This window comes from Triplophysa dalaica, chromosome 11 (assembly GCF_015846415.1).
Source record: "Triplophysa dalaica isolate WHDGS20190420 chromosome 11, ASM1584641v1, whole genome shotgun sequence".
In the NCBI taxonomy this organism is placed as follows: domain Eukaryota; kingdom Metazoa; phylum Chordata; class Actinopteri; order Cypriniformes; family Nemacheilidae; genus Triplophysa; species Triplophysa dalaica.
The window spans coordinates 741802-755120 of NC_079552.1; the positions used below are offsets into that span (position 1 = coordinate 741802).

The 13319-nt window shown below is 38.3% G+C and overlaps 1 protein-coding gene across 2 annotated transcripts in view; it reads right to left on the bottom strand.

The window, feature by feature from the left end:
* Positions 1–13319, bottom strand: part of LOC130431921 (inositol polyphosphate-5-phosphatase A-like) — a 105217-nt gene that overhangs the window by 76439 nt on the left and 15459 nt on the right. For both annotated transcript variants that reach the window (XM_056761142.1, XM_056761143.1), the window contains exon 2: positions 4018–4059. In XM_056761142.1, coding sequence (XP_056617120.1) covers positions 4018–4059 — 42 coding nt within the window. The remainder of the gene's footprint in view (positions 1–4017; positions 4060–13319) is intronic.

The following is a 13319-nucleotide window of genomic DNA, read 5'->3' on the forward strand; positions in this document are numbered from 1 at the left end:
TTATACAGTCTCTCACAGAAGTGAGTACACCCCTCACATTTTTGTAAATATTTTCTTTTATCTCATGTAATAACACTGAAGAAATGACACTTAACTGCAATGTAAAGTAGTGAGTGTAGCTTGTATAACAGTGTACATTTGCTGTCCTCTTAAAATAACTCTGAAGAAATGACACTTAACTGCAATGTAAAGTAGTGAGTGTAGCTTGTATAACAGTGTACATTTGCTGTCCTCTTAAAATAACTCCACACACGGCCATTAATGTCTATACCGGTGGCAACAAAAGTGAGAAGATCCCTAAGTGAAAATGTCCAAGATATAATAAAATATTAAAAAAAATGTGAGGGGTCTACTCACTTCTGTGAGATACTGTACGTACACTAAAATTGACAAAACACACTATAAACTATATTATAGAACATACACTGTAAAAATACGTGGATCTCCTTTGATTGCCTTTTCTTCCAGTGGAGCATTTGCGAGGTCTGGTACTGATGTTGGATGAGAAGATCTCTATTTGTTCATCCCAATGATGTTTGATGGAGTCAAAGTGAGGGTTCTGTTTGGACCAGTCGTGTACACATCAAACTCATATAAACATCTTTTTATGGATCTTGTTTTGTGAACTTGGGTTCAGTCATGCTCAGCGGCGTTTCCATGCCCTTTTTAGGTGGGCTTTAGCCACCCTAGATTTCAAGCTTAGCCCCCCTAAAAAATATGATTATGTAATTTGTACAGGAAATCGAGATCGCTGCGTTATTTAGCGTCTACATCTGCGCCACAGAGTTGAGTGAACGTCAGAAGCAGAGGAAAAGGTGTGTGCATTAACATGAAATCTGCATCTTCGCAATTCTTTGAATTTATTACAAATGTATTACAAATGTATTCTTTGTTATAAATGCAGCTTACATAATATGATGCGAGACCAATACAAGACACCTTCCCATCCACTCCAAAAAGTTTGTCTGCGTTCACCCCTCGTCACACTGTTATCTAGTTGTTTATCTCCAGCAAAATGACAGCAATTCAAACCAATGACAGCATTGTCTGGAAACGATCGTGATGTTATTTTAGCGCACTGAAATGTGTTTCTTTTCTGCACCGCTAGTTATAGAGAGTTGGTGGCAGTTTGAGAGCCCCGAAAACACGACGGGCAGATCGAATAAGTTCAGACTGATACTGCGCTGTTATTCAATGCTCTGAGTTCCCAGTAAACAAAAGTGTTGATTTAAAACACATTGTGGATGTGACAGATGAACACGCAGTCAGGCACGGGAGAGACAGCGCTTGTGTCTCTGAAACACAGCTCCATATCATTATCCCTCCTCCAGAAAACATTATAGTATGCAGAATGCAGTCAAACAGGCATCTGCCAAACTGTAACTTGTTTATCAGACATTATCAAACAGAGAAACAGACTTCCATGCAGCAGCTCTGCCCTTAAACCCATTCTATGAAGTTCCCACCGTATGATTGTGTTTTGTAAATGCAGACTAAGGCCGTGTTCACACTTGACTTCTTTTTTGAAGCTGCTAGCATCTGTTTTATATTGTAATCTTATGGATTTTTTTTTAAACGCTGCCGTCTTTTTCTGCAGCTCAGAGCATCTTTTGAGTTTGAAAAACTTCAACTTTTCAGAAATTAAACCTGCGTCTAGCACCTTTTTAACAGCTAACCAATGACAGAGACCTGTTGTTTCCATAACGACATGTGTGAAAAGTGATTGGTCCAGAAGGCTCAAGCTCAAAAAAAGGCGGCCGAAATGCCTGTTGGAGCATAGTTTTGTATAAATATGAGTTTAACTTTTAAAAACGTGTGATTGCATTCCCAGCGAGAAATTAGTATTGTAGTTTTTAAATATGTGATTAGTTTTTGCAAGGATGCTCTGTTACGCCGTGAGCGCCATTGTCAACTTTTTGTCAAAAAAGAAGTGTGAACACGGCCTTAATGACTAGGGGCTTGATTCTATACACTAGTGTCAGTGACTGTCATAAGAACTCCTGATTTCAATAATTAAGAGGAGTGTCCTTACACTTTTGCCTATATTTGGTGAAATATACATGCATATACTGTATAAATACATTTAATGTCACAGACACAGTGTAGGAAAGCAGAAGACACACAAGGTGCGATTCATTTTCTCACCCACAAATGAACATCTTAAACATGCGAATAAGTTTGAATAAAATCTGTGTGTTTTAAAGGTAAATATCTGGAGTGGACAAAATGCAAATGCAAAAGGATTTGATTTGTAAATCTCTTTTCCATGACATCATCACCTTGTTCGGATTATAAACAGCTATTAAGACTTGAACTAAAATCAAGCGTGATGATGATGATTTTCTTAAACCTGCTGAACGTCCTGCAGTCAAAGTTCATGAAGACGACGAAAACAATATTCAAATCAAGTTCACCTATAAACACAAGAAGATCTGAAACTGTTCTTTTAAACAAGCGCGACATAAATGGACAAAAAACAAAACTTCAGCTTGGCCTGCCTTTACATTCGAAAGCAAACAATCACTTATTTAAACTCCATCCACCTGCCGGTTACCATCACACATCAGAATTAAAAGGCCTTCGAGTATCACTAAGTACTGCAAGTACTGTAAACCGTCAGCAATAAACACACACAGTAGGTGTGTAGGTAAGGGGAAAAGAGGACACAATCTCTCATTGTGATTTTATTTGTCAGTCAAAAAATGACCAGGTAAATATTTTGTACCTTAGGTAAATCTGTGTTTTTAAAGGTAAAGGATCCAGCCCTGAAGTTACAGGATGCAAAACTGGATTTGGTTTGTAAATCTGTCTTCCATGAGCTCATCTTCAGCTTTTCACACTTTACTCTGACAGTCATCGAGTCAGATGTGATGTTACTGTGCGTACAGTACTTCAGTTTACACGGTTACACATGTGACTTCAGCAGCTCTGAACACAGCTGAAATCTACATCTACAGCACAAACACTATGACCGACTGACACCAAACATTCACCCGTGACATGAAGAGGTGTTCTTATGTTCTCCACAAAAGAGGAGGATGATATGAGTCAGAACTAACTCTGTTTAAACCAAACTCTTTCACCGCCAAAGATCTGTTCATATGGTCTTCTGCTATATATAAGCTTATAGAAACTGTGATCTACACAAACTCAGACATCTGAACACTGCTGTAGAAACAAACACTAAACACATCCTTATGCATTATGACTGGACAGCAGTGACGTCTATGAGACGTCTTCCCTTAATAGTGAAATAAAAGTTCTTTGATTTGGTCCAGTACAAATCTTGCACATTATGAATAGTACTCTTGAGGTGATACAGAGGAACATCATCACTTAAAGGGGTCATATGACACGGCTAAAACAAATATTATGGTTTGATTTAGATGTAATGTAATTTGTACACACGATTTAAGGTTAAAAAAACGCTGTATTTTCCATACGGTGCATGTTTGTATCTCCTCTTTGCTCCGCCTCTTTGAAACGTTCAGATTTTTAACAAAGCTCATGGCTCTGAAAAGTGAGGTGTGCTCTGATTGGCCAGTTCACCAGTGTGTAGTGATTGGTGGAATACTGCAAGAGTGTGAGGGAAAGGTAACGCCTCTGACCATATTTGGAACATCAGGTTCCTCTTCAATTGTACTGACAGGTACTCCACCTTACTCATGTATACATTTTTGGCGGTACTAGTCAAATCAGACTAACATCTGATGTAGATTTGTGGGAGTGTGGTTACACAAGGTGTTTCAGACAGGTCTGGGTGAGCATTCACTTTCAGATAGAATGACTCTTTTGTTCACACACTTTCATTTGTGCAATTGTACGTGTCTAATACATGCATGAGCAACTTATAACACATCATAGACAGAAAATTACGTTTTCGCGACATATGACCCCTTTAAGAGATAATGTCTCTGGACAAAAGACAAAACATTCTTCGAAACTGGAAACCAAATAAATTGATTAAGGTCAATCGTTTTCTGTTGGCAGACATGAGAAGATCGGAGATATTATTACCTGGCAAAACTCCTGTATCCACGGCTTCTGTAGGTTCTCCGGCTGAAAGAGAAAATAAAAACATAAGTTCTCTTACAAAACAGGTACAGTGGCACTATGATGATAAAAAACCATTACCATGTTAATAGAAAACTAAGGGTGGTTTCACATTTAGATCGATTGTTGGGTCCAAACCTGAGTTGGATTGCTTCCCCCTCCCCCTGCTGGACTGCGCTCATATTATATTATTTGGGTCTGAACCGCGGTTTGTTTGCATCATCAATCCTGCAGCTGTTTACCCCGTCACTTTTAACAACAACGCAGGAGAATGCAGCAAAATGCATAACATTGCTCGCTTCAATTTCACACGTTTATGTTTTTGAACCGTCAGATTTGTTTCCAAAGCTTCAGTACATTTGTCTGTCTTCAATTGTACTCCTAATACTCTAAAGAACACTTAAGGCAAACAGAAATGAGCGTACTATTTGCGCACGCCTGACGCGCATCTACATTTAAAAAACAAATATGCGTGCTGAAAAGATGCGAAATGTGAATTTGGCCTAACTGTATCAAACACACATCTTGATCTATCTGTGAAGTACGTACATTATAGATCCTCAACTTGTTTGTCACATTTAAATGTGTGTTTCTGGAATAAAATTAACACAATTTACCCGTCAGTCACTTTATCAATAACACAAAAAGTACTCGTGATAGCTGGACACTTTACTGACCAATCAGAACTTTGGACATTCCGCAAGAAATGAATAAAAAAAAACTGTTCAGCACAACACAGATTTACTGCATACATGTTCTATTTTAAGAGTTTCATTGTGCCTCGATTATTAAACAACCATTTTTAGGAAAACTTCAGGTGACTATGAGGTCACGAGACACTCCAGACCAGTTGCTGCAGATGTGACCTTCACCAGCGTTGTGGTGAATCTAGGGGGCGACGTCAGTCGATGGTTAAGTAGGAGTGACCTCCTCTAGAGGAAGCGCACCGCAGCGTTCCTCCCTCGCCTTATTAAAAGTTAATTTGCACTTCATTAGAGACTGATGAAAATATCAGCATGTGTCCGCCAGGAGCCCCTGCAGTCCAAACCCGCGTCACATCTCTGGCCTAGTTTAAAGCCGCTCCTGGGATTTGGAGAGAGCGTTCAGATTTAGCCGAACATATTTCAGGAGCATCATGAGAACGGTTTTAAAAGGAAACTGAAGTGAACTGCACTACAAACATCAAGAACGGGTATTTCCGCAGAAAATGACAGACTAAATTTTACTGTGTATCGTTTCCTTTTCATTGTTAGTGTGATCAGAAACCAAGAAATGAAACATCCACCACAGACTCATGAAAGGCACAATTCACAGAAATGATAATCACTCTCCTCATTTATTTGGTGGTCTAGTGGGTTAAACCACTGAACTGGTAAATTAAAAAGGTTGCTGGTTCGATCCCAGCAGCCACCACCAGTGTGTCCTTGAGCAAGACACTTTACTCCATGTTGCTCCAGGGGGATTGTCCCTGTAATAAGTGCACTGTAAGTCGCTTTGGATAAAAGCGTCTGCCAAATGAATAATTGTAAATGTAAATGTAAATGTATTTGCCCTCCTGCATGATGCTTTAAACCTGACTTTCTTTCCTTTGTGGGACACTTTCCTTTGTTAGTGACACACAGCCTCAGTAACAATTTTTTTTTTTAAATGTGTTTATATTCTGCAAACGTCTGCTCTTTACAGCGTAATTTAAAATGAAATAATTAAATAATCTGATTTTAATCATAAACAATCGACAAAACCAATAAGGTAATCATGTCGTCTTCCGGTGGAACGTGTTATAAAACAAAAGATTAAAAAAAATTGAAGATACAAACCAGGAACCAGGTCTGTCTATGCATGAGGAGATAAAATACTGAGATAAAAGACTGAAGAAAGACCAGAAGGACAGCAGATAACACACGTTGGGGTTGTTCATGATCTGGACACATTGACCTTGTTACCTCAGGGTCACTGCGCTCAGGGTCAGCCTGTGCTACAGGTCGTTTCTTCAACGGAACACACATCACACACAGCATGTGACTGACAGAATAAAAATCAGGAACCAGGGGCCGGATTCACGAAAATGTTCTTAAGACAAAATAAGATAAATTATAGGAAGTTCGTAAGAATGTTCGCAAGTGCAATTCTCAACATTTCTTAAAACATTCTGAAATATTTTCTTAAAAACATCTTATTTTTTGTCATAAGAATGAAAAAATATATGTTTTAACAATGCTTTTGTTTCGAGAATTTTGATCCTTTTTATTTTTTTTCAAAAATCAATTTAGAACGGTCTTAAGAAGTTTTTTTCGGGAATACACATAACATTCCTAACTTATTTCTTAAATTTGAATTTAAGAGAAAACATGGCAGTTAAAAATAATTTTCTTCTTGAGAATGTTTTGCGAATCCAGCACCAGAGTCTATAAACTAGAAAATCACAGAGTTGGATGGGCTGTTTTGTCTGGGGCCTAGCAACCACTGAACGGCTTAGCAACTTAGAACACTCGTGAACACATACACACACACAGAGAGAGAGAGAGAGAAAGGCAGTCCCTGCGTCCTAAATTGCCAACTTCCATACTATACTCCATACTGATTGGTCCTCCCGTGTGCATTCAATTGGCTCGCCGATAGAAGCTTATAGCATCAAATAATATTTTTTTTTCTTAAAAAAGTCCCAAAATGTACACGTTTAAAAAAACATACATAGCATAATGTAAATAAGACTATGTGAATAACTCAATTTTGACCAAAATCTCAGATAGAACCTTATAATTCTAAGGCGACGACTTCTCTATCCCATGATGCCCCGGGAGATGAGCAACGGTCAAATTTCAAACGATAATCAAATAAAAATAGCGGAAAACTTCACAGCGTTTGTCTGTTTTTAAACGGGTCATATGACAATAAAACATGGTGGATGCAGTACATCTGAAATCTATTCATACTACCACACAGTTACTGTATAGAACATACTATGCATAACATACTATGTTTTAACGGTTGATTAGTGGGTACTTCATTTAAATCAGTACGTATTATCATTGTATGTGACTTCGAACGCAGCGAGCATGTAAAACTTCCTTCTGTGACCTCACTTAATTTTCCTTTTCTTGTCTTATCAGAGGTGCGGAACTCTGGATCTCTACACCAAAACTAATACTGAATTAGGGCTGCAACAACGAATCGATAAAATCGATAAAAATCGATTACTAAAAAAGTTGTCAACGAATTTCATAATCGATTCGTTGTGTCACGCGTCGCGGAGACGTTTGATAATTAAAAAAAAACTTAATTTGAGCGCGGAGCGGAGCAGAGCGGAGCAGACTGAACACACTGTGTCTCTCTCGCGCACTGATGCCAGCAGAGTTTGGCACGTCATAGACGGGGCAGAGCAAAAATTAAAAAAAACGAGCGGAGGAAAGATACATGGTGGAGGCAGAGAAATCTGCGCGACCCAAATCATCCAATGTGCGGGAGCATTTCACACTAAATAAACAGAAAAACTGTGTTAACTACAAAATATGCAAAAGCGAAATGGCACGGGAGCACCACGGCAATGATCCAGCACCTAAAACGCAAACTTGTTGGAGTCTTTGATGAGGAGGAAGGGAGTTCAACAGCAGGTTAAGTCATTACGGAATTTTTACGGTACTTTTGTTCCGTTTTGAAGTGAGGAACGTAATGTCCCTGGGGCGGATGTTTACTCGTTATCCAGCTTGACAAGTTAGCGTTAGCTGGTTAATAACAGTAGTAAAGCAGGGGTGGTATAGTTACTTTGCACTTTGCATATCAAGACTAAAAACACGTTTTAATTCACTCGCCTTTTTTGGACCATTCATTTATAAATCTGTTGTCATGTATAGCTACACTGCAAAACTTCCTTAGTAATTTTGTCTAATTTCCAGTCCAAATATCTAAAAAATCTTAAATCAAGATTACTAGACAAGAAAATTAAGTGATGCTTAAAACTTCTGTTTGAAATTATATCTCATTAAGATTATTTTTCGTACCCCATATAATTTTGCTTGTTTTAAGCAAACAATCACTTAATTTGAGGTGTTTTTTCAGAAAACAAGACATAATTTCTTATGCTTTTTCATGTGTCTAGTACATGTTTCTTGATATAAGATTTTTTTTGATATTTGGACTGACAACAGGACAAAACTACTAAATTAGAAAAGCAATTTTGCAGTGTATATTCTGTGCTTTGTCCCATATAGGTTAATATTGAAAATATATTTGTGTGTGTTGTACTTTTTAATTTAATTTTAAAGTTCTTTCATAGCACTTGGTTATCTTAAGCTCTGTTTAAATGTGGTGTATAAATGAACCTTGCACTTACAATGATGGTAATAATTTAATGAATAAGCTTCAAGTGAATTTGAGAGAGAGTGTGTGTCAGTGTGAGAGTTTGTGAGTGTGTGCGTCTGCGAGTGTGTGCATCTGCGAGTGTGTGCATCTGCGAGTGTGTGGGTCTGCAGTGTAGTGTAGAGAACAAGTTCTTACATTCAAACAATCCTGTTAAATTTTCTGATTTGTATTGTTCTTTATTTTTTATAAATTATTTATTGTTCTGGCAGCTCAGGTGGCACTTTTATTGTACAAAAAGTCTATATATTTGGCAGATGTAAAGCATACATGTGTATGTTTTTTGTGTTAGTCCGTTTTTATTTGATTTTATTATTATTATAACAGCTCAGGGATGTTCAAGGAGCAACATGTTTGTGCACTTTCTAAAGATTTTAGTTCTGTTTTTGAATAAAGGGTTGGAAATGAATGCGTTTCTTGGTTTTTGTTTTTATCCGATTCATCGATTAATCGAAAAAAAATATTTACAGATTAATCGATTATTAAAATAATCGTTAGTTGCAGCCCTATACTGAATAAAGAATAAAAATGTAAGAGTGACGCACTTTCAGCTGTGTTCCTCATTACCATCAGATCTAGTTTAGTTTGGCATCAGATTAAGTTGTAAACTTTAAACTGTAAAGACATTGACACCAGCTGTTACAACGACAGTTTTTTTTTTCTGAGCCAGACCTGCCTTCGGCTTCACTCACCTCCACGTGTGTACAGAACAGAAACATTATCATAATACATTAATAATAAAGGAGTGGAACATGGAATGGAAAAGTAAATAATTTCACATCTTCATGAGAAGCAGCGATGCATTACAGCAAACACTGCAACTTTTACACTCAAATCTCATTTCCATCTAGCAGATGCTCGTGTTGAGCAGGTCTGACGGGGTTTCCTTCAACAAACATCAAACATCCCGGTGAATGATGTTTGATGTAAAATAATAAATTAACATCCTAACACATCTTCTCCAAAGACTCTGGTACTCAACAGAATACAAACATGACTCTCATTTGATGAACTTCTTCGGTCATCTCCAGATGTAAAAGGAATGTTTCATTACTATGATAAGGTTCATTTTGAAACATTACTCAAATCATGTTAAAGTGGACATCTTTACAGAGCAGCGCTGCAGTTTAGCTCACGTACAGCTCATAGAGACAGATTGTAAGCAGATGCGCTTCACATAAACCAGGACACAGAGTCTACAGAGATCAACAGCTGCTAAAAATACTGACAGAGCTCTCATTAACAGACAGAGAGAAAGAGGGAGAGAGAGAAAGAGAGATAAAGTGAGAAAGAGAGAGAGAGAGTGCAGGTGACAGAGTGAGAGAGGATGAAATAAAGAGAGAGCGAGAGAGAGAGCGAGAGATCGAGCGAGAGAGAGAAAGAACGAGAGTGAGAGAGGATGAGATAGAGATCGAGTGAGAGATCGAGTGAGAAAAAAGGGGGAGAGGGAGAGAGAAAGACAGAATGATGGATAGAGTGAGATAGAGTGAGAGAGGATGAGAGTGAGACAGAGAGAGAGGATGAGAGGGAGAGAGAGAGAGAGAGAGAGAGAGAGAGAGGGGGGGTCTCATCACTGATTGGTTCTTCTTGTATTTTCTGTGTATAACATCTAAAGAACATTATGAGAAACTCTACGAGGAGACCATTAGTTACAGACACTCATGATGACCTCTGACCACTGTTCATGAGCAGCTTGCCCTCTTCCTGCATTATATTCTCTCTCTCTCTCTTGCATGTATATTTCAAGTGTATGAAATGTAAATCAAGTAAATATCACAAGTGAAAACGGAGCTTTCGAGGGTATGGTTATGTCAAGTGGAAAAGTAAACACACAAAACACAACTGTGATGTGTGTGCCGTGCACAAACAAAGGAACTCCACGCGAGCAAATAAAGAGACATAGTCACGCAAAGTTCATTGATTCTTCAGGCTGGAATTTTTTTTTGAATGTAACAAATCACAAGATCATACCATGACACAAAGTATGAGGAAAACACCTTTGACTGGTGATGACATCATATACTCACTTGCACTAACAGGGGATGACATCACAGCTGACCCATTCACCTTTACTGTGTGCTACACTGTCCAGCAACAAAACAACAGTACAAACAAATGCACCGACACAAAAACCACACGTAACACATCTGAGTAGTCACTACCGGATTATCAGCAACATCATTCACAACTTCTGTACAATACACACGCACACACAATCTGTGACACTGTGGAATGTGTCAGGTAGTTTTCTGAGAAGAAATGATACGTGTCACTATCAACCACAGAGAAGAAGGTTTTTAATCAAACGAAACTCGTTTCCTTATACTTGATGATACCATTTCATGGTTTTCTAAAGGTTTCCTTAAGTAGATTACACGTATAGAAGAACAGATGAGGCTTTACAGTGCAACACTACTGACAGACACCACATCAGATCCGTAAAATAACACCTCATAGTCTTCACAGTACACTGAAATATAGGTCAAACCATATTTAAATTATCCAAGTTGATCAGTCAGGAGCAGCGAGTGTGTTTTGTCTTCTTTTTTTGTTGTTTGATGAGCATTAAAACAGATATATTTATTATGCTGCTGTCCCTTTAATAGCTATGAGATGGTTTCCCACCCACGGTTTTCCTTTACAGCAAACTAAAATGGATTTATCAATGTGATATTGAGCCTATTCGCTAAATAATAACACAAAATAAGTTAAATGGTTCAACTTGCGTCAGGAGTAGACTTTGAATTTGAGCTTTCGCATACAGAATGTACACATCCTGTGAACTGTCCCCAACGCACCGCTTCTTGTCCGGTGTGCTGCTACGTTAACTTGTATGCCGATTTGATGGTGAATGTACATGAAAGATTGGCTGTTTGGTCTCTCTGCCAGAGTTAATCTAGTGTGTGTCTAGTCCTCCATGTCTCTGATAAGCACGGTTTTTTAAGATGGTGCACCGCTGGTGTAACGGTTTTCATTTTGTGCAAGTCGGAACGTTTCCATTCTGTGCAACAGAAACATGAGGTGAAACGGAGTCTTTACGATTAAATAACCATGACGTTTTTAACGCAGTTAATAGTGAACCTCAGTAGTCGCTCCATTCGATCAAAGGAATGGCACATAATCCGATGCAAATGTACAGTATATGTATAGTAAAATTGCAAATATATAGTATAATCCAAATGTATAGTATAATGCAAATATATTTTATAATGCAAATATATTTTATAATGCAAATGTATAGTATAAAGCAAATGTATAGTATAAAGCAAATGTATAGTATAATACAAATGTATTTTATCTCTTTGTATAAAAGCGTCTGCCAAATGCGTAAATGTAAAAGAAACCAGCAGATTCTTAAAAAGTATTAGCCTATAGAATTGACCAAATTAACATTTCACAACGGGTTGTATGTACATAAGTGTCTATGAGAAGAATCTTGAATGGTCAGGTTTGCTCAGAGCAGATGAGATGAAGGACAAAAGTAATTGTTTCTATTGTTGGTTTTGTTTTCACTTCAGATTACATTTAGCCTCTGTGATGCTGACGAGAAATGTGGTTCACAAACCCTCGCTATTTCATACAACTCATTTATATTTCTATTTTATATATACTCATTTATAACTCATCTATTGTTATACACCGTATCAAGAAGGCAAAGAAGAGACCCGGTCACAGAGACTCGTGAACTCTAATCCATATTTTAAATGCAGTAATGTTTCCTGTGTGAACAGCCCCAAACATCTCACTAAACTCATCCTGACCCGTCCCTACTCTCACCATTCTCTCCCTTCCCGTCTGAACTCCTCGGATACAGTCACATCTTCCGCTCTCTCTCTTATCTCCTGCGACTCTCCGGCACACAGCTTCCTGTTTGCGTTGAAGGCGGACAAACACAAAACACATTTCACAGTCCATCAAGTTTTCAAAATCAGCCTAAGAGGATTTTCCTGGAGTTGTCCTGTTCCACACAAAGCGAGAGAGAAACGGAGGAGGCGTATATGTAAGTTAAGCTCAGTCAACAACAGCATTAGTGACAATATTGATTCATCACGGAAATTCAACTCCTTTGTAAAAACAAACGATAACGTTGTTTACACTAGTGTGTTTTAAATACACATTTCGTCAAAGACAAACATCCAGAAGCTCCTACAGCAAAAACTTGCACATCTCAAATAACACACTGAAATACAGCTCATATTTGTGTTAAAGTACTTTGAAGTGCATGACAAAGTATTTAAAGGTCTTAAAGCCACACAAACGAATCAATAAATGATCGAATGAAGCACTTAAAGCTGATCTGAGTTCAAGTAGTTCCTCTTCCGGCCCTCATATCCTCGGATCAATACTGAAGACAAACACTCAACCTCTTAAAGATCCTTTAACACACCAACATCCTCCTACGGTTCACACCACATCCAAAACCTGAAGAAACCCAGCCCACGATAAAACCCAAACCACAACACAAGTCACTAAATCTAACACAACCTCCTCCAGATGTATTCAGAGATCAACAGATAAAGAGGACACAAAACTGAATGACTGACAGGGTTTAAGCCCAAAGTAAAGTCCCCCGCATGAGGTCCTTTTCTTCATCAGGAGGGACCGCGGTCATCAAGACTCAACGCGTACAACAGCGCATGTGCGAAAAATGTTGAATCAGCCGAGTCCAATAGGTGACGTATTGTGCATGTGTCGAACTCATCCATCCACGCTTATCCACGGTCCAGTATGATCAAGAAGCTGTGCGGGAACGTTTGTGCACGAGACGGACATGGACACGGAAAGTTAACTATACGCATACATTTAAGTATGCTGTAGTATCATTACTGTGAAATAAAATGAATCATACTGCCATAGAGAAGGATTTTGATCATGCCACCCAACCTCCAGCTTCGGTCTGGATAACATCG